Here is a 27,776-nt window from a genome sequence, read left to right as displayed (position 1 = left end):
ATGGCGTGGTGTGACCGTGGGGTTCAGACACTGCTGGCTACCGTGGGGGCTTTCGCCGCTTTCAGCCTCATGACCATAGCCATCGGGACGGACTACTGGCTGTACTCACGGGCATACATATGCAACGCAACCAATGCCAGTACGGATGACACCCAGTCACAACCCAAGAAGGCAAGGGGAGATCTTACGCACTCTGGGCTGTGGAGAATCTGTTGTATTGAAGGTAAGGCAAGCTGAAATAGGTTACTCTTTCTATTATACGTGTGAAGTCATGTTGAGTTCATGTGGAGAAAGGGTGCTTATGGGTAGCCTAATATATTAAAAACAGAAAAGGGAAAAGTATTTGGCTTCATGTTACATATTTGGAGGAAGAATGATCAAGGTAATTGTCTGTCTCATAGAAGTGCTGTTTTGTTTCTACTATCAACTGTATTGGCTTCTCTTCGCTAAGAGAGAGGAAGACTTAACGCCGTCAAAGAGTGTGTTTTTACGCGCGCCAAACAGGGTGAGAGTAAATATGGTAGTCTTTAATAAGGACTGATTGGCAGTGATATGAGCATGACAAATACATGAAACGCAGCAGGTGTTGGCCGTAAGAATGATCTAGTTTAAATACAGGGAATACGTTTCTATCAGAAACGGCGCTATAATTCTATGAGTGGATTATGGGAGATAATGGAGGAAACAAGTTTATCAACACACTTGTTTAAAAAGTTTATAAATCACTGACAGAGTGAAGTTGGTTGGTATGTTCACTACACTGTTGCTGTTTCCTAAACTTAAAGACGCTCTGAGGACCTTTATGAGTCCTGCCTTCAGGACGAGCTCTGCCTTCATTCACGTCTTTATTGTATTTGAGGGTGTTGCTTGGCAACGTCTCTCTAATTGCTATGGAAACATGAGAGACTAGGTTGTACAAATAAAGACGAATCTGTACAGAGATCTCATTGTCCAAGCAAAGTAAAATATAATGTTCTTATGCCATTAAAGATGTACAAATGCATATATTTTTTTATAGGTATAGCTAGACATGCTTGCTTAATGTAGTTTTATGTGAAGTATTTTGATAATACGTCGTGTATAGGCCAGAGCCCCCAATAGGCCTACATGGCTCGTAGTCTAATTGGTCAGATGCGGAGGCAAGGGCAACAATATATTACCATTCATCCACTGCTGTTAGCCTTTTAGAACAATTGGAATTAAGACGTTTTCAAGGTTTAGGTTCTTGTATCAAACTCTACTTGAATAACATAATGTTCCATGATAGTTTGAGGTGGTTTAGCTTACGTGGGTGAAACAAAGCTGCTGAAATTGCTGTCCAACAAATCAGACTTTAACCTGTACTTGTTTAGTTTTTTCCAAGGGTTTGGGATTTATCCTAGCCTATATGACAAGGTTGTCTTATCTTCATGGGACCTTAGGGCTTACCACCCCAATTTGCAAGTCAAGTGTCCCTTCAGTCAACCCACAGTCACTCCTGACCTCAATGCTGTTAGTAATGATTTGAGAATACGTGTGCTGAGGGATGTGGATATCACTAGCAAGTAGACATGTATAATTTAGCGCGCGTGAAGTCACTATTCTTGAAGCACTTTGTTGTGTTCCAATCGCAGACAGAGCATAGCGCTCGAGCAGCTGTCGGTGGTGCTGAATAAACTGCGCGGCCAGAATGTTTGACGTAGACTAAAGCCAGAACTCGTCATCATACAAGATGTTGGCCTCCTGATAGTGAATGTATTTGCTAATAAGCAACACTGTTGAAATTATAAATATGGACAACATTTTAACACACTATCAATTTGAAAAAGCTAGAAAAGTTTACAAGATTAGCCAGGTTATTTTACACGAGGCTTCGGCGGCATAATCAATTTATGTCATCCAAAAGGTAGGCAGCCTATGTCGGTTTCTGTGTGTTCAGCTCCTATTCCAACACACATTATGAATCTTTCCTGATCTATCCATGTCTGCTCCACACCACAGACATCCACGAGCGCATGGACGCGCCTGATGCAGGTCATTTTTTGAAAGTCAGGCGTGGCTCAGGCCCCCTCCGCGTGGCTTGGACAGGCCCATCAGAGATTACAAATGGCTTGGCAGCCGGAGTGCAGTATCTCTGATGTGGTTATCACAGTGTTTTATTGCACCTACTGGCTGCTTTCTACAGGAAAAAACAGCTGGAAAAGGAAAGGCTGAGCAAGTTTGATGAGCATGGATGATGGCAGGCCTATGATTGGTATAGCTCTCCAACACATCCGTGGTTTTAAAGGCTATCAAATATATTACAGGCCATGATAGTCTAATTAGGACAACCTAGTTGATTTTTCAATACATCCCCGTCGTTTTTCAACATCCTATTCCCTGTCGTTTCTTTCAGCTCTGCAAATAGCCTATCTATTCTGTGTAAACATACAGCACGGTAGTAAACATAACAGGAACAAAAAAAATCTAAGACACCAAATAAGATAACAGTGCTTGATGTGTATGAATGATGTAAACATGTGACGAAATGTTCGCATACATTATGACGCCACGGTCCAAAACCTATAAAAGCGCTGCATCGTCCATCAACCATCATAAATCCATCAGACATGGACACCCACATCGACTTAGTTGACACCTTGACCCTGTCAATCAAGATGGCAATTGAAATGGACAAGAGAGTGAAGTCTCGAGAATTAACTGAGCTTTTGAAACGAGTCGTGGCGACCGCCCAAGGACTGAGCCTTCGACCTGAGGCCGGGGATTGGAGCCCCATTCCCAATACTTGCCCCGCGGAGAAACTCGCTCCAAAAGCCATCCAGAACCTTGAGACCCGGCTGGGCTCAGGTGATTTCCGCGTGACTACTGCTTCGGCCATCAACTGTGACCTCGCCGCTGCTTCCATTGGTACAACCATTGCTAATGGACTCGCCGCGGCCATCGCCTCGTCTTCTGGTAACCGTGGCACCGCCGCAGCAGCTACCAAGACCTCAGAGACCCTCGAGATCATTGAGACCCCTGGAGCGCGTGCAACCGACTCCGGGTCGGTGCAGACATCGAGTTATGATATCAGCGAGCAGATGCAGATGACATACACATGGGCGACTGTCCAGCCCATGGCCTATTGCTGCGGCTGCTATGCGCCACCTCAGGTGTACTATAACACATACAGCTGGGAGATGTACAGCCAGTACACCTCTGTCACCTAAAGACAAGCAAGACAGACACTTTTTTCCCTTACAAGATTTATTTGTAACCTTTATTTTTACACATGTAGCAAAATAAAAGTCTGAAAAGAGAATCCAGTCTCTGTATGTCTTTTTATTTAGGATAGTTTAGTTTAGTTTAGCCAAGTTTCATTTGTATTATGTAGCTGAAAGCTGAATTGAGCAGTAGGCAGCTAGCTCTAGAAGTTGCCTATAGAAAACAGAAGTCATCAAGGAAAGGGAAAAAAGAAAACAAGCGTTTCTATATTTTTGACTGCTATGTTTGTTTACTACAGTTCTTGCACATACAGAGGTTCCACAGTTATTGTATATATCTGGATAGACTATAAATAGGCCTATCTACAGTACTGTATATCTGAATAGACTATACATAGGCTATCTACAGTACAGTACATTACGGCTAGAAATGCTATTTATTCAGACAATCTTTCTGACATTTAGATCAACATGTATTACAAGGCTAACAGATCAAAATGTACCACTATCAACACACCAGACGCCATTTGAGTGTACAAGTGTCCCTCGGTTGTCATGGGGACAATCATCAGTAGATAAGAACACAAGAGGAAGAGACTGTGCCCAGGCGTTGTTGACGCATGCCAGATCTTAGAGCAAGCAAGAAAGGCCAATTGACGGTGCACAATTCACTGTACTAGTGCACAATTCACTGTACTAGTGCACATGGCAATAAAAACGTAACTTAAAATAGCCATCATATACACTGCTGCTACTCCGTTTATCATATATCCTGATGCCTAGTCACCTTACCCCTATACATATCTACCCCTACCACTCCAGTATCCCTGCACATTGTAAATATGGTATTGGAACTGACCCTGGAACTGACACTGTACAGTATATAGCTTACTCACGTTCTCGTAACTGACCCTGGAACTGACACTGTACAGTATATAGCTTACTCACGTTCTCGTAACTGACCCTGGAACTGACACTGTACAGTATATAGCTTACTCACGTTCTCGTAACTGACCCTGGAACTGACACTGTACAGTATATAGCTTACTCACGTTCTCGTAACTGACCCTGGAACTGACACTGTACAGTATATAGCTTACTCACGTTCTTGTTTTCTTCTCATTTCTATTTCTCATGTGTTTTGGTTCTACTTGACTTTTGTATTTCTTTTTTTGCCCTACTTCTTGATTACTGCATTGTTGGGAAAGAGAAAGCAAGAAAAGTATTTCACTGCAGGCTTACTAGTGACAATAAAAACAAAGAGTTTTTATTACTAACCCAAGATAGACCAAAGTCTGTCGTTTTCATCTGAGCAAATTAATGATAGTGGGCAGAGCCAAGGACGAACTAGTGGCACTTTCCAATATTTATTTGCATATTTCGGCTAGGGAACGCCTACTTGGTGAAGTTTGTGTGTGCAATTCGCCCTTGCACTCCTTCTAAATCTAAACAATGGCATTTTTTGAAACTTTGGGAATGGGTAAAGTCTACAAAACGCAGTCCACTCTGTTTGTTATAAATTGTAGTTTGGAAAAAGAAAACTGTATGAAGATCAAATGTTTCATCGATGAGAAAATTAGCAGAATGTGGGCCACTGGGCTTCCTCTCATCACCATATTTGGTAGTGAGTGGAAATGTCAACCGGATGCTTCACATTTATACATCTAGGGAAATATATGGCTCATAGTTCTATCTGTGATGAAAACTTGAAACTTGAAAAAGCATTCTGGGTAATGCAATTGATAGTGAAGTCAGTGCGAAAAGGTATTTGTCACCTGACCTCACAATCCAACTTCCAGGTCCATGCATTAAGAGTGAGATATGCAGCCTCTCTAGGAGTCAACGGCTGTGACACCAGACCGTAGAAACACATTGTAACACATCTAAAACATGGGGAGAGTAAGCACTTGTTGAGCAGAGTGAATCTTGAGCTGTCCAGTGTTGAAATTAAAGTAGCACATAGCAAGAGCTATTAGCATGAACACAGCCCACTAATGTGTTCTTATTAGCCTCTGTGCTAGTTTCATTTCATTTACACTGGACAGCTAATTTCTCATTGTTCTGCTCAGCAAGTGTTCATTCTTTCGACATGTAGATGCATGGGATAAAAATGTAAAAGCAGGATGTAGCCTAGCGGCTTGTTTCACAAATTATAACTTCAGATTGGTCAATGGCTATCTTTAATTCTATTCCCTTGTGATTGTAATTTCAGAAATTCACAATTTAGTGCTCTGGAAATCACTATTCCACAAGCACTTTGTGTTCCAATCACTGGTTCCAGTCACTGGTTCCATTCGCAGACAGAGCAGACAGAGCAGAGAGCTTGAGCGCTGTCCACAGAGTGTGGTGCCGTAAATCTTTGAATACATTTGTCAGCAGAAGACGAATCCCTTTTGTCCAGCATCCCCACCCATCAGCATCCCTGCCATCTATGCTATTAGCTGTAGCAGAGAGTAAGAAGCTGTCCGGTGCTGAAATCAAACCCTTGTCTTTTGTTAGTTTAAGTTCAGCACTGGACAGCTCCTTTCTCACTATAGCGCTCATAATTAGCTTATTTTGAATCTCGCTTGGCATTCTCAGCATGCTTCACAGGTCTGTAATTAAAATGTGTCCGCCGAAAGGCCGCAAGGGTCCTAATTAGCCACCGGGCTCTCACTTCCACCAGCACTGCCACTTTTCTACTCTCCTATGTTTTCCTCTCATCTCTACCTTTTCCTTCCTTCTCCACCTTCCATCTCCTCTCCTCTCCTCTCCTCTCCTCTCCTCTCCTCTCCTCTCCTCTCCTCTCCTCTCCTCTCCTCTCCTCTCCTCTCCTCTCCTCTCCTCTCCTCTCCTCTCCTCTCCTCTCCTCTCCTCTCAGCAAAAAAAGAAACGTCCTCTCACTGTCAATTGTGTTTATTTTCAGCAAACTTAACATGTGTAAATATTTGTATGAACATAACAAGATTCAACAACTGAGACATATACTGAACAGGTTCCACAGACATGTGACTAACAGAAATGGAATAATGTGTCCCTGAACAAAGGGGGGGGGGGGGTCAAAATCAAAAGTAACAGTCAGTATCTGTTGTGGCCACCAGCTGCATTAAGTACTGCAGTGCATCTCCTCCTTATGGACTGCACCAGATTTGCCAGTTCTTGCTGTGAGATGTTACCCCACTCTTCCACCAAGGCACCTGCAAGTTCCCGGGACATTTCTGGGGGGAATGGCCCTAGCCCTCACCCTCCAATCCAACAGGTCCCAGACGTCCTCAATGGAATTGAGATCCGGGCTCTTCGCTGGCCATGGCAGAACACTGACATTCCTGTCTTGCAGGAAATCACGCACAGAACGAGCAGTATGGCTGGTGGCATTGTCATGCTGGAGGGTCATGTCAGAATGAGCCTGCAGGAAGGGTACCAGATGAGGGAGGAGGATGTCTTCCCTGTAATGTACAGCGTTGAGATTGCCTGCAATTACAACAAGCTCAGTCCGATGATGCTGTGACACACTGCCCCAGACCATGACGGACCCTCCACCTCCAAATCGATCCCGCTCCAGAGAACAGGCCTCGGTGTAACGCTCATTCCTTCGACGATAAACACGAATCCGACCATCACCCCTGTTGAGACAAAACCGTGACTCGTCAGTGAAGATAACTTTTTGCCAGTCCTGTCTAGTCCAGTGACGGTGGGTTTGTGCGCATAGGCGACATTGTTGCCGGTGATGTCTGGTGAGGACCTGTCTTACAACAGGCCTACAGCCCCCAGTCCAGCCTCTCTCAGCCTTTTGCGGACAGTCTGAGCACTGATGGAGGGATTGTGCATTCCAGGTGTAACTCGGGCAGTTGTTGTTGCCATCCTGTACTTGTCCCGCAGGTGTGATGTTTGGATGTACCGATCCTGTGCAAGTGTTGTTACACGTGGGCTGCCACTGCGAGGACGATCAGCTGTCCGTCCTGTCTCCCTGTAGCGCTGTCTTAGGCGTCTCACAGTACAGACATTGCAATTTATTGCCCTGGCTACATCTGCATTCCTCATGCCTCCTTGCAGCATGCCTAAGGCACATTCACGCAGATGAGCAGGGACCCTGGGAATTTTTCTTTTGGTGTTTTTCAGAGTCAGTAGAAAGGCCTCTTTAGTGTCCTAAGATTTCATAACTGTGACCTTAATTGCCTACCATCTGTAAGCTGTTAGTATCTTAACAACCGTTCCACAGGTGCATGTTCATTAATTGTTTATGGTTCATTGAACAAGCATGGGAAACATTGTTTAGACCCTTTACAATGAAGATCTGTGAAGTTATTTGGATTTGTACGAATTATCTTTGAAAGACAGGGTCTTGAAAAAGGGACGTTTCTTTTTTTTGCTGAGTTTATATGGGGGTCTATTGAGCCAATAAGGGGACAACACCATAACATTTGAACCCTGATGACTAACTATAGGCCAATGGAGTACAAAATCAGGTGGAGCGCTGCTTGGTTCCATGTGTTACAAATTACACACAGGTGACATTTCAATCGGTGAACCGCCACTCAAACTCTATCATTACTGAATGATTCATTTATTCCTATATTTAGTTTTGAAGCTCAAACCTAAGAGCCAGTTTATTATGTGGGTGGGCTGGAAACTATGGAGATGCTGGGTGCATCTCAATAGTCTAAAGTGGCTTCCTCACCTCATCCTCACCTCCTCTCATTCAGTTGTACTGATCTGAAAACATAGGTTTGAATGGGAAATGGAGGATCCTTACCGGTGACTTAAATTTAACCTATCCAGTTTTATCCCATTGTAGCAGACTGCAGATGCAGGAAAAGAGACAAGGAGAAAAAGCCACTTTAGCCTATTGAGATGCATCCCGGTATTCATGTTGGTGAAGATGAAGGAAAGGAGACAAGGAGAGGAAGCCAGTCTGTACTATTAAGTTGCACCTCTAGCGATCCCAGCCTTCAGCACTTCCAGCTGCCTATACCACCATAGAAACAGATTAATATGGCCGCTGGGAGCTGGACCACCCATCACAGAATAATTGTCCCTTCTAGTAATTACATTTCTATGCTACCACCTGAGAGGACCAGGGAACAGTGGCTGGTTGTTTTATAGGCTGGGGAACAGTGTCCTATCTGTTTACAGCTCTATAAAACCAGATTACTCCCCCTGATAGACTCCAACCCACTGGCCCCTTTTCATGATGTAATGGTATACTATGCGGCTGTATAGTACAGTCAGTGAATGTAAGGAGTCCCAAATCGCACCCTATTCCCTATGTAGTGCATTACTTTTGACCAGAGACATATGGTCCCTGGTTGAAAGTAGCGTAGTAGTGTACTTTAAAGGAAATAAGGTGACATTTGGGACTCTGCCTTACATTCACTGACTGTACTATACAGCCACCTCATGTACCATTACATTATAGCCCCCATGCTGTATTAATGATGTGTCTATACTATATATTATAGATATATGTATTGATGTTCATTTGGAGGGTTTCCTTAATTAATCTGCCCATTAAAATATTCAACTGGAGAGATGATATGTCTTGAGGATAGGAAAAAGGCAGGGTAGACACCAGGGAGAGCTGAGAGAGTGTAGGATATGATGCTGTGATACTGTAATGCGATTGGCCTATTCCACTGAGGCTCTTTCGTTATTGGCTGAGCTGAGTTAATTCACAATAATGACAAAGTACATCACTCTGTCACCCACAGCAATGATGTGCTGTGATAGCTGTTTCACTCACAGGGCATGTGTGTGTGGGTACATGATGTAATATCTGTGTTTTGTGTTTCAAATCAAAATGTATTTGACACATGCTTCGTAAACAACAGGTATAGACAGGTGTGTGTAGGGGGATATATTTCTTGAGGGGTTAGGGGGCTGTTGACAGGGAGTCATGTGACAGGCTGTCGGTGGTTGCCAGCTGTACTAAAGCACAATGAAGATGTCAAAGGCATCCTTAGAGACATTATGGAAATCAGGCTGTTGGAACAGAACTGGGGTTGCCATGGAGAGAATGTGCCCAGCGGTGGTCTCCCAGGAAGGCCGCAGGGACTGGTCTCTCTCTCACACTCTGTCTGTCTGTCTCTCTGTCTCTTTCTTGCTCTCTCTCTCTCTCTCTCTCTCTCTCTCTCTCTCTCTCTCTCTCTCTCTCTCTCTCTCTCTCTCTCTCTCTCTCTCTCTCTCTCTCTCTCTCTCTCTCTCACTCACTCACTCACTCACTCACTCACTCACTCACTCACTCACTCACTCACTCACTCACTCACTCACTCACTCACTCACTCACTCACTCACTCACTCACTCACTCACTCACTCACTCACTCACTCACTCACTCACTCACTCACTCACTCACTCACTCACTCACTCACTCACTCACTCACATCACTCACACACACACACACACACACACACACACACACACACACACACACACACACACACACTAGACTGATAACCACCGCTCGTAAATCACAAGCCCAGGAGCCTCTGTCTCTAATCGGATTACAAATCAGATGCAATATTCTCTTTACCTTTTCCCCTAGACAGACACACACACACACACGCACACACACACACAGGTGGAAGGGGCCATGGCGGCAGACAGACTGGGGAGGTTGGAGCTGGGGTCTGAGTGAGACGCTCTGGGGGAGGGAGGAGGGGGAGGGGGGGGGGGGGGGTGAGATGAGATGGGTGAGGAGGGAAGAGGCAAGAGAGGGGAAATGCTGGACATAAATAAATGACTGCTCACCCGTTATGTCCATTCCAGCAATGTCATTGTCATGTCCAAACATCTCTTCTGTTAGAAAGAACAAAACACAGATGAGAATAACAGTCCTGGTAACGACAGTGGTGTGTATTCATTGATGCCAAGAGAAGCCAGGCTTACCCCAAAATTAAGAAAACATTCAATTATTTATCTTTCGTCTCTGTGTTTTCATAATTTTCCTTCAATTTGCAAGAGGCTTAATGTATCTCACCAGAGAAAGCATCCGAGCGAGTGAAACAGCACTTCTCTGTTTCTCTACGTGTAGACCATCTATCTGATGCGGTCTGGTCATAAAGTGTATGACATTGTTACCACCCGTAGCATTGAAGACAAGGGAGGCCAGTGAGCATCTGGCCTCCCTTGACAAAAAAGTATAAAATAGTCAATCAGCATTGAGCTAAACTGAGTGTCAAAAGAAGCCAGTTTGGATTTGGCTTCACTCCTATCAAATCGCATTGAGAGCATACGTCATTGACAGAAACAACTTTAATTGTTGCATCTCATTGTGTTGTTGTCCTTCAGTGGCTAGCTAGCTAGAAAAAATTGGCCCTTTCCTAAATTAACCATGGATGGAGATAGGGATTTGGACTTGTGGTTTTACTTAATTCTCCATACTGGCCAATGATTATAACGGCGATTCTGATCCAACCATTAATTCATACATTGTGCCCCTGGACTGAGAGGATGGAAGTTGAATATGTAGCTAGATGTAGAAGGCTAATGTTAACTAGCTAACGTTGCCCATGAAAGGAAGTTAGGCTAGTGAGAAAGCATTTTAGCCAGGTAGCCTAGGGCAACAAAAACTAAAAGTGTGTACTGTATGACAGAGTCATAGACTGTTTTGTCAACATGAAAGAGAGGAGGATGGCATTGGCATTTCTCTACAAGTAGAGTGAGTCAACATGTTTTTTCCACTTAAATAAACACACACACACACACACAGCGAGAAATCAGAACCATGGACTGCGACATCTTATTTAGCTTACGTTGATTGTACAAAATTGTTTTGGGTATGTTTTAGTTGTCACTGTATTAGACTAAGCAGAGGTGATTTGATGATGTTGAAATGTTGAAGTTGAAATGGTGCTGGAATAGTGGAGCTCCTGTTTTCTTTGTGACTTGCTGTAACTCTCTGTGGTTCTAAATCAATAGTTGTTTAGTGGTCTGAAAATATCAGAAACATTAACTTGCTTGACTATGCTGTAGGTCATGTAACTGTCTGTTACTGTACATGCAATATGATTTGTGGACTTCACTGGACAGAGGATGTTATCCGGTTTTGTGATGAAACAAAGGTGTGGTTGAATTTATTCTGCTACTCTGTCTTCTTATTGTCTCTGCCTTTAAACCTTTATGATCAAATGAGATGCTCATCGAACATCTCATTCTAAAATCATTGGCATTAATATGGAGTTGGTCCCCCTTTTGCTGATTTAACAGCCTCCACTCTTCTGGGAAGGCTTTCCACTAGATGTTGGAACATTACTGTGGGGACTTGCTTCCACTCAGCCACAAGAGCATTAGTGGGGTTGGTCACTGATGTTGGGTGATTAGGCCTGGCTCGCAGTCGGCGTTCCAATTCATCCCAAAGGTGAGGGCTCTGTGCAGGCCAGGGCTCTGTGCAGGCCAGTCAAGTTCTTCCACACCAATCTCGACAAACTATTTCTGTATGGACCTTGCTTTGTGCACAGGGGCATTGTCATACTGAAACAGGAAAGGGCCTTCCCCAAACTGTTGCCACAAAGTCGGAGTTGTCTAGAATGTGATTGTATGCTGTAGAGTTAAGATTTCCCCTCACTGGAACTAAGGGGCCTGAACCATGAAAAACAGCCCAGATCATTATTCCTCCTCCACCAGACTTTACAGTTGGCACTATGCAGTCGGGCAGGTAGCTCCCGACTAACAGTTCTTGTGCTGACGTTGCTTCCAGAGGCAGTTTGGAACTCGATAGTGAGTGTTGCAACCGATGATAGATCATTTTAACGCACCACACACTTCAGCACTCGGTGGTCCCGTTCTGTGAGTTTGTGTGGCCTACCACTTCGCGGCTGAGCCATTGTTGTTCCTAGGCGTTTCCACTTTACAATAACATTACTTACAGTTGACCGGGGCAGCTCTAGCAGGGCAGAAATTTGACAAACTGACTTGTCAGCAACGGGTGTGGCTGAAATAGCTGAATCCAGTAATTTGAAGGGGTGTCCACATACTTTTGTATATACAGTATAGTGTATCATGGTCGCAAGGCACATTAACTAGCAGGTTATAGAGCAAACAATGCAATTATCACAACATATACTGTATGTGGAAATGTGGCTTTTTTGGGGGGAGGGGCTTCCCCAGGGATTTCACCCACGCACCACTACTGGGTAACGATGCTCTTCTTCGGGACAATTATCAGTTACATGAGGTGTTTATTTGGCATATAAACATACAGACAGACTGTGTGATTTTACGGTCCTTATTAAACAGCCGACCCAGTTAATGGCTATGTGTGTGTCTCAAGGCCCCTGCTCTGTGAGTCACCCTGGGTGTACAGAGAGGGTCTCCTGGGTCTCTGACTAGCTGTTAGGTTCCTCCTTGGTGGTTACTCACCTAATAAGGTTTTATACAGTCAGGAGGAAACTGTGTCAACCCTGTCACTGGTGTTCAGCCATTAGGGATCTGAGGGAGGAAATACGATGGTTCATACCACAACAACACTATGGTTAAAGGTGTCCATGGAATCTTACAACATTCGTTCAAGACACATGCAACAAGCACACAAGCACAAACACACAAACACACACACCACAGTAACTGTTGACAGTGACACTGCTGGGTGCTGGCTGTGCTCAACACTGCAAATAAACTCAGGTCCAGTCCAGTCCAGTCCAGCCCAAGGCAGAGATGGTAAGTAGTCTATTGAATTGGAGGCTGAACAGCAATACCACAACAACACTATGTATCCATTAACCTTCTCCTCCCTCCTCCTCATCTTCCTTCCCTCCTCCACCCTAATCCCTCCACCTCCTCCTCTTCCCTCCCTCCTTCCCTCCCTCCCTCCCTCCCTCCCTCCCCTGAGTGTGTACAATATTACAGCAATAGGTCTCTCCACTACCCAACAGACAGACAGACAGACAGACAGACAGACAGACAGACAGACAGACAGACAGACACACACACACACACACACACACACACACACACACACACACACACACACACACACACACACACACACACACACACACACACACACACACACACACACACACACACACACACACACACACACACACACTCAGACAGGTACTTAAAGCCATCAGAGAGCCCACTCCTTTGTTGTTCCAATAAGGTGGTTGTTTTCCCTGAGCTCAACCAATCAGAGATTCACCTCAGATGAATTTGGACATGCACTGAAATGCACGAAATACCTCTGGGTAATGCATTCTTAATCACACTGTGGTGTAATGTCAGTGTGTGTATGTTTGTGTGTGTGTGTGTGTTGTTCCTCCAGCATCTAACTCAAATTGGCTTTGTGGTGGCCCACGATTTACATGTTGTGCAATGAGCTGGAATCTTAATTTGCAAGCCCCAGAGAGACGCAGGGCATTGACTGCACCATTTTGGAAGCCAGAACCAATAACCATTGCCTCACCTCACCTTAGATGAGGTTCTCATCGGCTGCTTGCTGCTTTATCTAAAGCCAATATAGGGAAAAGGTAATGGGTTGAGGTGAGCCAAACATCCCCTTGTCGCGTTGAACACACCATCGAGGTCTGAGGACAAACCATTCCTCACATTCTTTTCCACTTCCTCCCAATCCCACTTCTGACACCAGTGTACGAACCAAGAGGGGGAGTAATGGAATAATGTATTCCGCCACCAAGGAGGAGATGAAGTTCAGTTGAACAAGCTCTCCATGAGCTTCATATCTCAGTGTTAACCAGCTTGTTATAGTGGATGAATATCTCAGTGTTAACCAGCTTGTTATAGTAGATGAATATCTCAGTGTTAACCAGCTTGTTATAGTGGATGAATATCTCAGTGTTAACCAGCTTGTTATAGTGGATGAATATCTCAGTGTTAACCAGCTTGTTATAGTGGATGAATATCTCAGTGTTAACCAGCTTGTTATAGTGGATGAATATCTCAGTGTTAAACAGCTTGTTATAGTGGATGAATATCTCAGTGTTAACCAGCTTGTTATAGTGGATGAATATCTCAGTGTTAAACAGCTTGTTATAGTGGATGAATATCTCAGTGTTAACCAGCTTGTTATAGTGGATGAATATCTCAGTGTTAACCAGTTTGTTATAGTGGATGGATATCTCAGTGTTAACCAGCTTGTTATAGTGGATGAATATCTCAGTGTTAACCAGCTTGTTATAGTGGATGAATATCTCAGTGTTAACCAGTTTGTTATAGTGGATGAATATCTCAGTGTTAACCAGCTTGTTATAGTGGATGAATATCTCAGTGTTAACCAGCTTGTTATAGTGGATGAATATCTCAGTGTTAACCAGCTTGTTATAGTGGATGAATATCTCAGTGTTAAACAGCTTGTTATAGTGGATGAATATCTCAGTGTTAACCAGCTTGTTATAGTGGATGAATATCTCAGTGTTAACCAGTTTGTTATAGTGGATGAATATCTCAGTGTTAACCAGCTTTTATAGTAGATGAATATCTCAGTGTTAAACAGCTTGTTATAGTGGATGAATATCTCAGTGTTAAACAGCTTGTTATAGTGGATGAATATCTCAGTGTTAACCAGTTTGTTATAGTGGATGAATATCTGTGTTAATCAGCTTGTTATAGTGGACGAATATCTCAGTGTTAACCAGCTTGTTATAGTAGATTAATATCTCAGTGTTAAACAGCTTGTTATAGTAGATGAATATCTCAGTGTTAACCCGTTTGATATAGTAGATGAATATCTCAGTGTTAACCAGCTTGTTATAGTAGATGAATATCTCAGTGTTAACCAGCTTGTTATAGTGGATGAATATCTCAGTGTTAACCAGCTTGTTATAGTGGATGAATATCTCAGTGTTAACCAGCTTGTTATAGTGGATGAATATCTCAGTGTTAAACAGCTTGTTATAGTGGATGAATATCTCAGTGTTAACCAGTTTGTTATAGTAGATGAATATCTCAGTGTTAACCAGCTTGTTATAGTGGATGAATATCTCAGTGTTAACCAGTTTGTTATAGTGGATTAATATCTCAGTGTTAACCAGCTTGTTATAGTGGATGAATATCTCAGTGTTAACCAGCTTGTTATAGTGGATGAATATCTCAGTGTTAAACAGCTTGTTATAGTAGATGAATATCTCCGTGTTAAACAGCTTGTTATAGTGGATGAATATCTCAGTGTTAACCAGTTTGTTATAGTAGATGAATATCTCAGTGTTAACCAGCTTGTTATAGTGGATGAATATCTCAGTGTTAACCAGTTTGTTATAGTGGATTAATATCTCAGTGTTAACCAGCTTGTTATAGTGGATGAATATCTCAGTGTTAACCAGTTTGTTATAGTGGATGAATATCTCAGTGTTAACCAGCTTGTTATAGTGGATGAATATCTCAGTGTTAACCAGCTTGTTATAGTGAATGAATATCTCAGTGTTAACCAGCTTGTTATAGTGGATGAATATCTCAGTGTTAAACAGCTTGTTATAGTGAATGGATATCTCAGTGTTAAACAGCTTGTTATAGTGGATGAATATCTCAGTGTTAACCAGTTTGTTATAGTGGATGAATATCTCAGTGTTAACCAGCTTGTTATAGTGGATGAATATCTCAGTGTTAACCAGCTTGTTATAGTAGATGAATATCTCAGTGTTAACCAGCTTGTTATAGTGGATGAATATCTCAGTGTTAACCAGCTTGTTATAGTGGATGAATATCTCAGTGTTAACCAGTTTGTTATAGTGGATGAATATCTCAGTGTTAACCAGCTTTTATAGTAGATGAATATCTCAGTGTTAAACAGCTTGTTATAGTGGATGAATATCTCAGTGTTAAACAGCTTGTTATAGTGGATGAATATCTCAGTGTTAACCAGTTTGTTATAGTGGATGAATATCTGTGTTAACCAGCTTGTTATAGTGGACGAATATCTCAGTGTTAACCAGCTTGTTATAGTAGATTAATATCTCAGTGTTAAACAGCTTGTTATAGTAGATGAATATCTCAGTGTTAACCCGTTTGTTATAGTAGATGAATATCTCAGTGTTAACCAGCTTGTTATAGTAGATGAATATCTCAGTGTTAACCAGCTTGTTATAGTGGATGAATATCTCAGTGTTAACCAGCTTGTTATAGTGGATGAATATCTCAGTGTTAACCAGCTTGTTATAGTAGATGAATATCTCAGTGTTAAACAGCTTGTTATAGTGGATGAATATCTCAGTGTTAACCAGCTTGTTATAGTGGATGAATATCTCAGTGTTAACCAGCTTGTTATAGTGGATGAATATCTCAGTGTTAACCAGCTTGTTATAGTGGATGAATATCTCAGTGTTAAACAGCTTGTTATAGTAGATGAATATCTCAGTGTTAAACAGCTTGTTATAGTGGATGAATATCTCAGTGTTAACCAGCTTGTTATAGTGGATGAATATCTCAGTGTTAAACAGCTTGTTATAGTGGATGAATATCTCAGTGTTAACCAGCTTGTTATAGTGGATGAATATCTCAGTGTTAAACAGCTTGTTATAGTAGATGAATATCTCCGTGTTAAACAGCTTGTTATAGTGGATGAATATCTCAGTGTTAACCAGTTTGTTATAGTAGATGAATATCTCAGTGTTAACCAGCTTGTTATAGTGGATGAATATCTCAGTGTTAACCAGTTTGTTATAGTGAATGAATATCTCAGTGTTAACCAGCTTGTTATAGTGGATGAATATCTCAGTGTTAACCAGCTTGTTATAGTGGATGAATATCTCAGTGTTAACCAGCTTGTTATAGTGGATGAATATCTCAGTGTTAAACAGCTTGTTATAGTGAATGGATATCTCAGTGTTAAACAGCTTGTTATAGTGGATGAATATCTCAGTGTTAACCAGCTTGTTATAGTGGATTAATATCTCAGTGTTAACCAGCTTGTTATAGTGGATGAATATCTCAGCGTTAACCAGTTTGTTATAGTGGATGAATATCTCAGTGTTAACCAGCTTGTTATAGTGGATGAATATCTCAGTGTTAACCAGCTTGTTATAGTGAATGAATATCTCAGTGTTAACCAGCTTGTTATAGTGGATGAATATCTCAGTGTTAAACAGCTTGTTATAGTGAATGGATATCTCAGTGTTAAACAGCTTGTTATAGTGGATGAATATCTCAGTGTTAACCAGCTTGTTATAGTGGATGAATATCTCAGTGTTAACCAGCTTGTTATAGTGGATGAATATCTCAGTGTTAACCAGCTTGTTATAGTGAATGAATATCTCAGTGTTAACCAGCTTGTTATAGTGGATGAATATCTCAGTGTTAAACAGCTTGTTATAGTGAATGGATATCTCAGTGTTAAACAGCTTGTTATAGTGGATGAATATCTCAGTGTTAACCAGCTTGTTATAGTGGATGAATATCTCAGTGTTAACCAGCTTGTTATAGTGGATGAATATCTCAGTGTTAACCAGCTTGTTATAGTAGATGAATATCTCAGTGTTAACCAGCTTGTTATAGTGGATGAATATCTCAGTGTTAACCAGCTTGTTATAGTGGATGAATATCTCAGTGTTAACCAGTTTGTTATAGTGGATGAATAAAAGATGGTGTCCTATTGTGTCCTACAGTGCTATTCATCACTAAGTTATGAGAATCTAGAGCTTTTCAATAGGAGGAAGGAAATACATTTTTTAAATGAGATGCCAGTTTCTATTATCTTATATTGTCCCCCTGGTGCCCTTATCTTCAAGTACTGTATTAGTCTAATGTGTAAGAAATGAACCGGGGTCAGTTCCTCAGCTTTTTCACACACTGTGTGTAAATATAGACAGTCCTGTGCAGTATTGAAGAGCCCTCACTGCTGCTCAATCAGCCTACTTTTCCAACCTGATTGAGGAGAATAAAAGCCATCCAACATGTATTTTTGATATTGTTGCAAAGCTAACTAAATAGCAGCATTCCCCAAGAGAGGGTGGCCTTCGCTTCAGCAGTGATGAATTCATTAACTTCTTAGATGAAAAGATCATGATCATTAGAAAGCATATTACGGACTCCTCTTTGAATCTGCCTATTTCTCCAAAACTCAGTTGTCCTGAGTCTGCACAGAACTGCCAGGACCTAGGATCAATGGAGACACTCAAGTTCTTTTATCTTGTATCTCTCAACACATTCACGAAAATAGTCATGGCCTCTAAACCTTCCAGCTGTCGACTGGACCAGAAGCAGTGTGTGGGTAAAATCACTGAGGAAGCCACCTCTGTCCAGTGAAGTCCACAAAGCATATTGCATGTACAGTAACAGATAGTTACATGACCTACAGCATAGTCAAGCAAGTTAATGTTTCTGATATTTTCAGACCACTAAACAACTATTGATTTAGAACCACAGAGAGTTACAGCAAGTCACAAAGAAAACAGGAGCTCCACTATTCCAGCACCATTTCAACTTCAACATTTCAACATCATCAAATCACCTCTGCTTAGTCTAATACAGTGACAACTAAAACATACCGAAAACAGTCCAATCAACGTAAGCTTATTATGATATGGCTGTCCATGGTTCTGATTTCTGTGTGAGCGTTCGTGCAAGTAGAAAAACATGTTGACTCACTCTACTTGTAGAGAAACTCCAATGCCATCCTCCTCTCTTTTATGGTCACGAAACGGCTTAGCGCTCTGTCATACAGTACACGCTATTTTTTGCTGTCCTAGGCTACCTGGCTAAAGTACTTGCTCGCTAGCCTAACTTCCATTTATGGGCAACATTAGCTAGTTAACATTAGCCTTCTACATCTAGCTACATATTGAACTTCCATCATTTTAATCATTAGCCAGTACAGAGAATTAAGTAAAACCAAACTCCAAATCCCTATCTCCATCCATGGCTAATTTAGGAAAGGGACAATTTTAACTAGCTGGCTAGCTAGCTACCGGTGTAACGGGCTTCCTCCTTCTCTTCATCCGAAGAGGAGGAGTAGGGATCAGACCAAAATGCAGCGGGTTTGGAGAACATAATGAATTTATTCAACCACGAAGACGAACACGAAACAACACTTGGAATAATTACAAAATAACAAAACGAATGAAGACAGACCTGAAATAGAGAACTTACATATAACACGAAGAACTCACGAACAGGAATAGACTACAAACAAAACGCTACAGTCCCGTGTGGTACGAACATACAATACAGACACGGAAGACAACCACCCACAAACAAACAGTGTGAACACCCTACCTTTATATGGTTCCCAATCAGAGGAAACGACAAACACCTGTCTCTGATTGAGAACCATATAAGGCTAATTACCAATGGCCTAAACATAGAAACACAAAACATAGAATGCCCACCCCAACTCACGCCCTGACCAACTAAACACATACAAAAATAACAGACAACAGGTCAGGAACGTGACAGAACCCCCCCCTCAAGGTGCGAACTCCGGGCGCACCCCTAAAACTCAAGGGGAGGGTCTGGGTGGGCATCTGTCCGCGGTGGCGGCTCCGGCGCAGGACGAGGACACCACTCCACCATTGTCTTTGTCCCCCTCCTTAGCGTCCTCCGAGTGGCGATCCTCGCCCCCAACCCTGGTCTAGGAACCTTCTCACCGGTCCCCCCTAGATAGCTCAGGACAGAGAGGTAGCTCAGGACAGAGAGATAGCTCAGGACAGAGAGATAGCTCAGGACAGAGAGATAGCTCAGGACAGAGAGGCAGCTCAGGACAGAGGGGCAGCTCCGGACTACTGGCAGCTCCGGCCTGGGTGGCAGCTCCGGCCTGGGTGGCAGCTCCGGACTGAGTGGCAGCTCATGACTGTAGGGCAGCTCATGACTGTAGGGCAGCTCATGACTGTAGGGCAGCTCATGACTGGAGGGCAGCTCATGACTGGAGGGCAGCTCATGACTGGAGGGCAGCTCATGACTGGAGGACAGCTCATGACTGGAGGACAGCTCATGACTGGAGGGCAGCTCATGACTGGAGGGCAGCTCATGACTGGAGGGCAGCTCATGACTGTAAGGCAGCTCATGACTGTAAGGCGACTCTGGCGGATCCTGGCCGGCGGGCTCTGGCGGATCCTGGCCGGCGGGCTCTTGCTGCTCATGGCTGGCTGACGGATCTTGCTGCTCATGGCTGGTTGACGGATCTGGCTGCTCATGGCTGGCTGACGGATCTGGCTGCTCATGCCTGGCTGACGGATCTGGCTGCTCATGGCTGGCTGACGGATCTGGCTGCTCATGGCTGGCTGACGGATCTGGCTGCTCATGGCTGGCTGACGGATCTGGCTGCTCATGGCTGGCTGACGGATCTGGCTGCTCATGGCTGGCTGACGGATCTGGCTGCTCATGGCTGGCTGACTGATCTGGCTGATCCTGTCTGACGGAAAGCTCTGGCTGATCCTGTCTGGCGGAAGGCTCTGGCTGATCCTGTCTGGCGGAAGGCTCTGGCTGATCCTGTCTGGCGGAAGGCTCTGGCTGATCCTGTCTGGCGGAAGGCTCTGGCTGATCCTGTCTGGCGGAAGGCTCTGGCTGATCCTGTCTGGCGGAAGGCTCTGGCTGATCCTGTCTGGCGGAAGGCTCTGGCTGATCCTGTCTGGCGGAAGGCTCTGGCTGATCCTGTCTGGCGGAAGGCTCTGGCTGCTCCTGTCTGGCGGAAGGCTCTAGCGGCTCCTGTCTGGCGGAAGGCTCTAGCGGCTCCTGTCTGGCGGACGGCTCTGAAGGCTCATGGCAGACGGGCGGCTTTGCAGGCTCAGTACAGACGGGCGGCTTTGAAGGCTCAGTACAGACGGGCAGTTCATGCGGCACTTGGCAGACGAACAGGTCAGGCGGCGTTGGGCAGACGGGCAGTTCAGGCGCCGTTGGGCAGACGGGCAGTTCAGGCGCCGTTGGACAGACGGGCAGTTCAGGCGCCGTTGGACAGACGGGCAGTTCAGGCGCCGTTGGGCAGACGGGCAGTTCAGGCGCCGTTGGGCAGACGGGCAGTTCAGGCGCCGTTGGGCAGACGGGCAGTTCAGGCGCCGTTGGGCAGACGGCAGACTCTGGCCGGCTGAGACGCACTGTAGGCCTGGTGCGTGGTGCCGGAACTGGAGGCACCGGGCTAAGGACACGCACCTTCAGGCTAGTGCGGGGAACAACAACAGGGCACACTGGACTCTCAAGGCGTACTATAGGCCTGGTGCCTGATACCGGCACTGGTGGTACCGGGCTGAGGGCACGCACATCATGGCGAGTACGGGGAGAAGGAACAGTGCGTACAGGGCTCTGGAGACGCACATGAGGCTTGGTGCGTGGTGCCAGCACTGGTGGTACTAGGCTGGAGACACGCACCCCAGGGAGAGTGCATGGAGGAGAACCAGAGCTCTGAAGACACACAGGAGGCTTGGTGCGTGGTGCCAGCACTGGTGGTATTGGGCTGGGAACATGTATCTCAGGGCTAGTGCGGGGAGCAGTAACAGGACGCACAGGACTCTGGAGACGCACAGGAGGCTTGGTGCGTGGTGTAGGCACTGTCTTAACCAGACGGCTAGCACGCACCTCAGGACGAGTATGGAGAGCTGTTCCCAGTGACATTAACTCACCAATACGTTCATTCGGACGGATGCCGTGCCTCATGCACCAAACCAGTACATCCCTCATATCTTTCTCCTTCAATTTCTCCATTAGCTCCTTTACTGTCTCTGCGTTACTCACCTCCAAATCCGCCCTCACCGGCTCCTTATGTAAAGCAGGAGGAGTTGGCTCAAGTCCCCTGACTGACCCAACTATATACCCCGAGAGCCCCCCCCCCAATAAATTTTTGGGTTTGACTTGCGGGCTTCCAGCCTTGTTTCCGTGCTGCCTCCTCATATCGCCGCCTCTCCGCTTTCGCTGCCTCCAGCTCCGCTTTGGGGCGGCGACACTCCTCTGGTTCTGCCCAGGGTCCTTCTCCGTCTAGGATTTCCTCCCATGTCCATTCCTCCTTGTACACCTGCTGCTGTCCGTTAACCCGCTGCTTGATCCTTCGGTGGTGGGTGGTTCTGTAACGGGCTTCCTCCTTCTCTTCATCCGAAGAGGAGGAGTAGGGATCAGACCAAAATGCAGCGGGTTTGGAGAACATAATGAATTTATTCAACCACGAAGACGAACACGAAACAACACTTGGAATAATTACAAAATAACAAAACGAACGAAGACAGACCTGAAATAGAGAACTTACATATAACACGAAGAACTCACGAACAGGAATAGACTACAAACAAAACGCTACAGTCCCGTGTGGTACGAACATACAATACAGACACGGAAGACAACCACCCACAAACAAACAGTGTGAACACCCTACCTTTATATGGTTCCCAATCAGAGGAAACGACAAACACCTGTCTCTGATTGAGAACCATATAAGGCTAATTACCAATGGCCTAAACATAGAAACACAAAACATAGAATGCCCACCCCAACTCACGCCCTGACCAACTAAACACATACAAAAATAACAGACAACAGGTCAGGAACGTGACAACCGGAGGAAAACAACACAACAAGATGCAACAAGTAAAGTTTTTCTGTCAATTGCGTATGCTCTCAGTGGGATTTGATAGTTAACACTTTTTATGCACCTGGACCATGCACAGCTGAGGTCGCTCAGTTTAGCTCAACAATGATTGGCTAGTTTTGTCAATTTTTTTTTCCAATGGAGGCCAGATGCTTGCTGGCTTCCCTTGCATTCAATGCTACGGGCGGCAACAATGTCATATTGGTTTGGACCAGACAGCATCAGATAGACGACCTACACGTAGAGAAACAGAGAGACTGTTTCGCTCGGATGCTTTCTCTTGTGAGATATATTCAGCCTGTTGCGAATTGAAAAAAATTAAATGGCAGCCATGAATACACATCACTGTACTGGACCCTATTCCAACTAAACCACTGAAAGAGCTACTTCCTGTGCTTGGCCCTCCTATGTTGAACATAATGAGTATCAGACTCACTAAAAGTGGCAGTAATGAAGCCTCTCCTGAAAATGCCAAAGCCTGACCCCCCCCCCCCCCCCCCCCCACTAACGGCCTGTATCGAATCTCCCACTCATTCCTCTCAAACATGTTTTAAAAAGCTGCCTTCCTGAAGACAAATAATGTATACGAAATGCTCCAGTCTGATTTTAGACCCCATCATAGTACTGAGACTGTATTTGTGAAGGTGGTAAATGACCTTTTAATGGCGTCAGACCAAGGCTCTACCTCTGTCCTCGTGCTTCTAGACCTTAGTACCACTTTTTGACACCATCAATCACCACATTCTTTTGGAGAGATTGGAAACACTTTGTCTACACAGCCAAGTTCTTGCCAAGTTCTTGTCTCAGCCTCCTGTGTATATTCTGCAATAGTCTATGTGCTGGGGGGCTAGGGTCAGTCTGTCCTATCTGGCGAAATTCTCCTGTCTTATCTGGTTTCCTGTGTGAACTTAAGTATGCTGCTTCTAATTCTTACATCTCTCTCTCTCCCCCTCTCTCCCCCTCTCTCCCCCTGTCTGTCTGTCTGTCTGTCTGTCTGTCTGTCTGTCTGTCTGTCTGTCTCTGTCTCTCTCTGTCTCTCTCTGTCTCTGTCTCTCTCTGTCTCTGTCTCTCTCTGTCTCTCTCTGTCTCTGTCTCTCTCTGTCTCTGTCTCTGTCTCTCTCTCTGTCTCTGTCTCTGTCTCTGTCTCTCTCTCTGTCTCTCTCTCTCTCTCTCTTCCGCTCCCTCTCTCTGAGGACCTGAGCCCTAGAACCATGCCTCAGGTCTACCTGGCCTGATGACTCCTGGTTGTCCCCAGTCCACCTACAGTGGGGCAAAAACGTATTTAGTCAGCCACCAATTGTGCAAGTTCTCCCACTTAAAAAGATGAGAGAGGCCTGTAATTTTCATCATAGGTACACTTCAACTATGACAGACAAAATGAGAAAATAAAATCCAGAAAATCTCATTGTAGGATTTTTAATGAATTTATTTGCAAATGATGGTGGAAAATAAGTATTTGGTCACCTACAAACAAGCAAGATTTCTGGCTCTCACAGACCTGTAACTTCTTCTTTAAGAGGCTCCTCTGTCCTCCACTCGTTACCTGTATTAATGGCACCTGTTTGAACTTGTTATCAGTATAAAAGACACCTGTCCACAACCTCAAACAGTCACACTCCAAACTCCACTATGGCCAAGACCAAAGAGCTGTCAAAGGACACCAGAAACACAATTGTAGACCTGCACCAGGCTGGGAAGACTGAATCTGCAATAGGTAAGCAGCTTGGTTTGAAGAAATCAACTGTGGGAGCAATTATTAGGAAATGGAAGACATACAAGACCACTGATAATCTCCCTCGATCTGGGGCTCCACGCAAGATCTCACCCCGTGGGGTCAAAATGATCACAATAACAGTGAGCAAAAATCCCAGAACCACACGGGGGGACCTAGTGAATGACCTGCAGAGAGCTGGGACCAAAGTAACAAAGCCTACCATCAGTAACACACTACGCCGCCAGGGACTCAAATCCTGCAGTGCCAGACGTGTCCCCCTGCTTAAGCCAGTACATGTCCAGGCCCGTCTGAAGTTTGCTAGAGAGCATTTGGATGATCCAGAAGAAGATTGGGAGAATGTCATATGGTCAGATGAAACCAAAATATAACTTTTTTGGTAAAAACTCAACTCGTCGTGTTTGGAGGACAAAGAATGCTGAGTTGCATCCAAAGAACACCATACCTACTGTGAAGCATGGGGGTGGAAACATCATGCTTTGGGGCTGTTTTTCTGCAAAGGGACCAGGACGACTGATCCGTGTAAAGGAAAGAATGAATGGGGCCATGTATCGTGAGATTTTGAGTGAAAACCTCCTTCCATCAGCAAGGGCATTGAAGATGAAACGTGGCTGGGTCTTTCAGCATGACAATGATCCCAAACACACCGCCCGGGCAACGAAGGAGTGGCTTCGTAAGAAGCATTTCAAGGTCCTGGAGTGGCCTAGCCAGTTACAGAAAACGTTTGACCTCTGTCATTGCCAACAAAGGGTATATAACAAAGTATTGAGATACACTTTTGTTATTGACCAAATACTTATTTTCCACCATAATTTGCAAATAAATTCATTAAAAATCCTACAATGTGATTTTCTGAATTTTCTTTTCTCATTTTGTCTGTCATAGTTGAAGTGCACCTATGATGAAAATTACAGGCCTCTCTCATCTTTTTAAGTGGTAGAACTTGCACAATTGGTGGCTGACTAAATACTTTATTGCCCCACTGTAGTTGTGCTGCTGCTCCAGTTTCTGCCTTTTTGCCTGTGGCTATGGAGGGAGGGCGCGAGAGAGAGAGGGTCGAAAACAGTAGGTCCGGGACAAGGTAGCTGACCTGTTCACCAGCCGTGCTACCTTGTCCCGGACCTACTGTTTTCGACCCTCCCTCCCTCCCTCCCTCCCTCCCTCCCTCCCTCCCTCCCTCTTTCGCTCTCTCTCTACCACACCTACTGACCTCGGAATGCTCGGCTAGGAAAGTCCAACTGACATTTACTGAAGATGTGCTGACCTGTTGCACCCTCTACAACCATTGTGACTGAAGAACGATCTAGCCTTAATTGCCATTTACTCTTTTAATATCCACCCGGCACAGCCAGAAGAGGACTGTTTACCCCTCAGAGCCTGGTTCCTCTCTAGGTTTCTTACTAGGTTCCTGCCTTTCTAGGGCGTTTTTCCTAGCCACTATGCTTCTACATCTGCTTTGCTTGCTGTTTGGGGTTTTAGGCTGGGTTTCTGTATAAGCATTTTGTGACATCTGCTGATGTAAAAAGGGCTTTATAAATACATTTGATTTGATTGATGGTGTAAGAAAATAACTGAGGTCTGTTCCTCAGCTGTTTCACTCACAGTGTGTAAATTCAATGCAATGTTTCTTTCAATGTCCTGCAGGGATTAACATAGGGAGCTGTTACCGTATCAACCATTTCCCAGATGATAACGACTATGACACAGACAGCTCAGAATACCTCCTGCGTGAGTGGTCATTGTCTCTTCTGTTCTTGACTTCTCCTCTCCTCTCTCCTCTCCTCTCCTCTCCTCTCCTCTCCTCTCCTCTCCTCTCCTCTTCTCTTCTCTTCTCTCCTGTCATCTTCACTTCACTCCTCTTCTCCACTTCTCTTCTAATAAATGTTCAGACCTCATGACTGTGTGTGTAGTAATCCTAACTGTTGTTACTGCTCGTCATTTAAAGTTATGGCTATTTTTTCTTATATTCCCCCAAGACATTAGACTTTAAAGAGTGATTTTATTCAATATCTAAAACCCACAGTAGCACTCAGTGTGTACAGAAAAAAGCTGCAGGGAGTTTTTCCTCTGACTGTTAGTCGTGCCAGAGAGTGTGTGTGTGTGTGTGTGTGTGTGTCCATGTGTGTGTTTGTGTGTGTGCGCATGTGTGTGTGTGTGTGTGACTAACCATACCTCTTTCTACTCCAGGTATTGTGCGGGCGTCCAGTGTGTTTCCTATCCTCAGCACCTGTCTGTTGATGCTGGGGGGGCTGTGTTTGGCCGTGGGACGTATCTATAGCAACAGGAACAGCATCCTGCTTAGCGCCGGCATCCTGTTCGTAGCCGCAGGTAAGCCACGCCCCCTTTAGGGCATGACACACACACGCCCTTCAGGGCCTGACACACACACCCTTCAGGGCCTGACACACACACGCCCTTCAGGGCCTGACACACACACGCCCTTCAGGGCCTGACACACACACGCCCTTGAGGGCCTGACACACACACACCCTTCAGGGCCTGACACACACACACACCGTCATCAGTTACCTGTGCTCGGTCTGAATTGTGAAGTCCATTCACAGCGCAGGCTGAGAAGGCCATACGCTGTCCTCTACATACATTAGAGCAGTGTGTTAGGGCTGGGGAGGTCAGTCATGTAGAGAAGTGGCACCGATCATTAAGACTGTTCATTACTTATCAGACCAGAGAGAAGATGTGTCCTGGGATCTCTGACTGATGACTAGTATTATCCAGAGGTCTGATTACACGTTCCTCAAGTTAGGGCCGAAGCCTGATAGGAAAACCAATGGGCTGAGAGATTGTCTGATGTTCTGTCTCTCTCTGTCTCTGTTTCGGTGTCTCCCTCATATACACTCTCTCTCTGTGTTTCTGTCTTTCTATAACTCTCTCAGGCCTGAGTAACATCATTGGCATCATTGTCTACATCTCCAGCAACGCCGGCGACCCCAGTGACAAGCGCGATGAGGACAAGAAGAACACCTACAGCTACGGCTGGTCCTTCTACTTCGGAGCGCTGTCCTTCATCGTGGCCGAGATGGTGGCCGTCCTGGCTGTCAACATCTACATCGAGAAGAACAAGGAGGTCCGCTTCCATGCTCGTCGCGACTTCATCCGCTCCATGTCCTCCTCCTCACCCTACTCACGCATACCCAGTTACCGCTTCCGCCGGCGGACGTCCCACTCCAGCTCGCGCTCCTCTGACGCTTCGCAGGAGAACTCGCCGGCGAGGCTGAAGGGTGGGACCTCGGCAACGGGGCCGTTGGGAGAATTGACCATGTACACGTTGACCCGCGAGGGGGGTCTGAAAGGGGGCGTGCCGGAGAACGCATACAGCCCCGAGCACGGCTCAGGCAATTTCCTGCAGTTGCACAACTGCTTCCCCAATGACCTGAAGGACGGGGTCAACCGGCGGACCACGCCCGTGTGA

The 27,776-nt window shown here is 45.0% G+C and overlaps 1 protein-coding gene across 1 annotated transcript; it reads left to right on the top strand.

Moving 5' to 3' along the window:
* On the top strand, positions 1–27,776 carry cacng4b (calcium channel, voltage-dependent, gamma subunit 4b). Its single transcript, XM_038989395.1, has 4 exons — positions 1–223; positions 25,991–26,074; positions 26,534–26,674; positions 27,241–27,776. The coding sequence occupies exons 1-4, from the start codon at positions 1–3 to the stop codon at positions 27,774–27,776; spliced, it is 984 nt and encodes a 327-aa protein (XP_038845323.1).

Source organism: Salvelinus namaycush, chromosome 3, assembly GCF_016432855.1.
Source record: "Salvelinus namaycush isolate Seneca chromosome 3, SaNama_1.0, whole genome shotgun sequence".
In the NCBI taxonomy this organism is placed as follows: domain Eukaryota; kingdom Metazoa; phylum Chordata; class Actinopteri; order Salmoniformes; family Salmonidae; genus Salvelinus; species Salvelinus namaycush.
The sequence above is the reverse complement of the archived record's forward strand: the minus strand, read 5'-3'. Positions and strand labels throughout refer to the sequence as shown.

Coding starts and splice junctions, on each gene's coding strand:
- cacng4b (XM_038989395.1), top strand. CDS start 1: ATGGCGTGGTGTGACCGTGGGGTTCAGACACTGCTGGCTACCGTGGGG. Junction 224..25,990: donor GAGAATCTGTTGTATTGAAG/GTAAGGCAAGCT, acceptor AATGTCCTGCAG/GGATTAACATAGGGAGCTGT. Junction 26,075..26,533: donor CAGCTCAGAATACCTCCTGC/GTGAGTGGTCAT, acceptor TTTCTACTCCAG/GTATTGTGCGGGCGTCCAGT.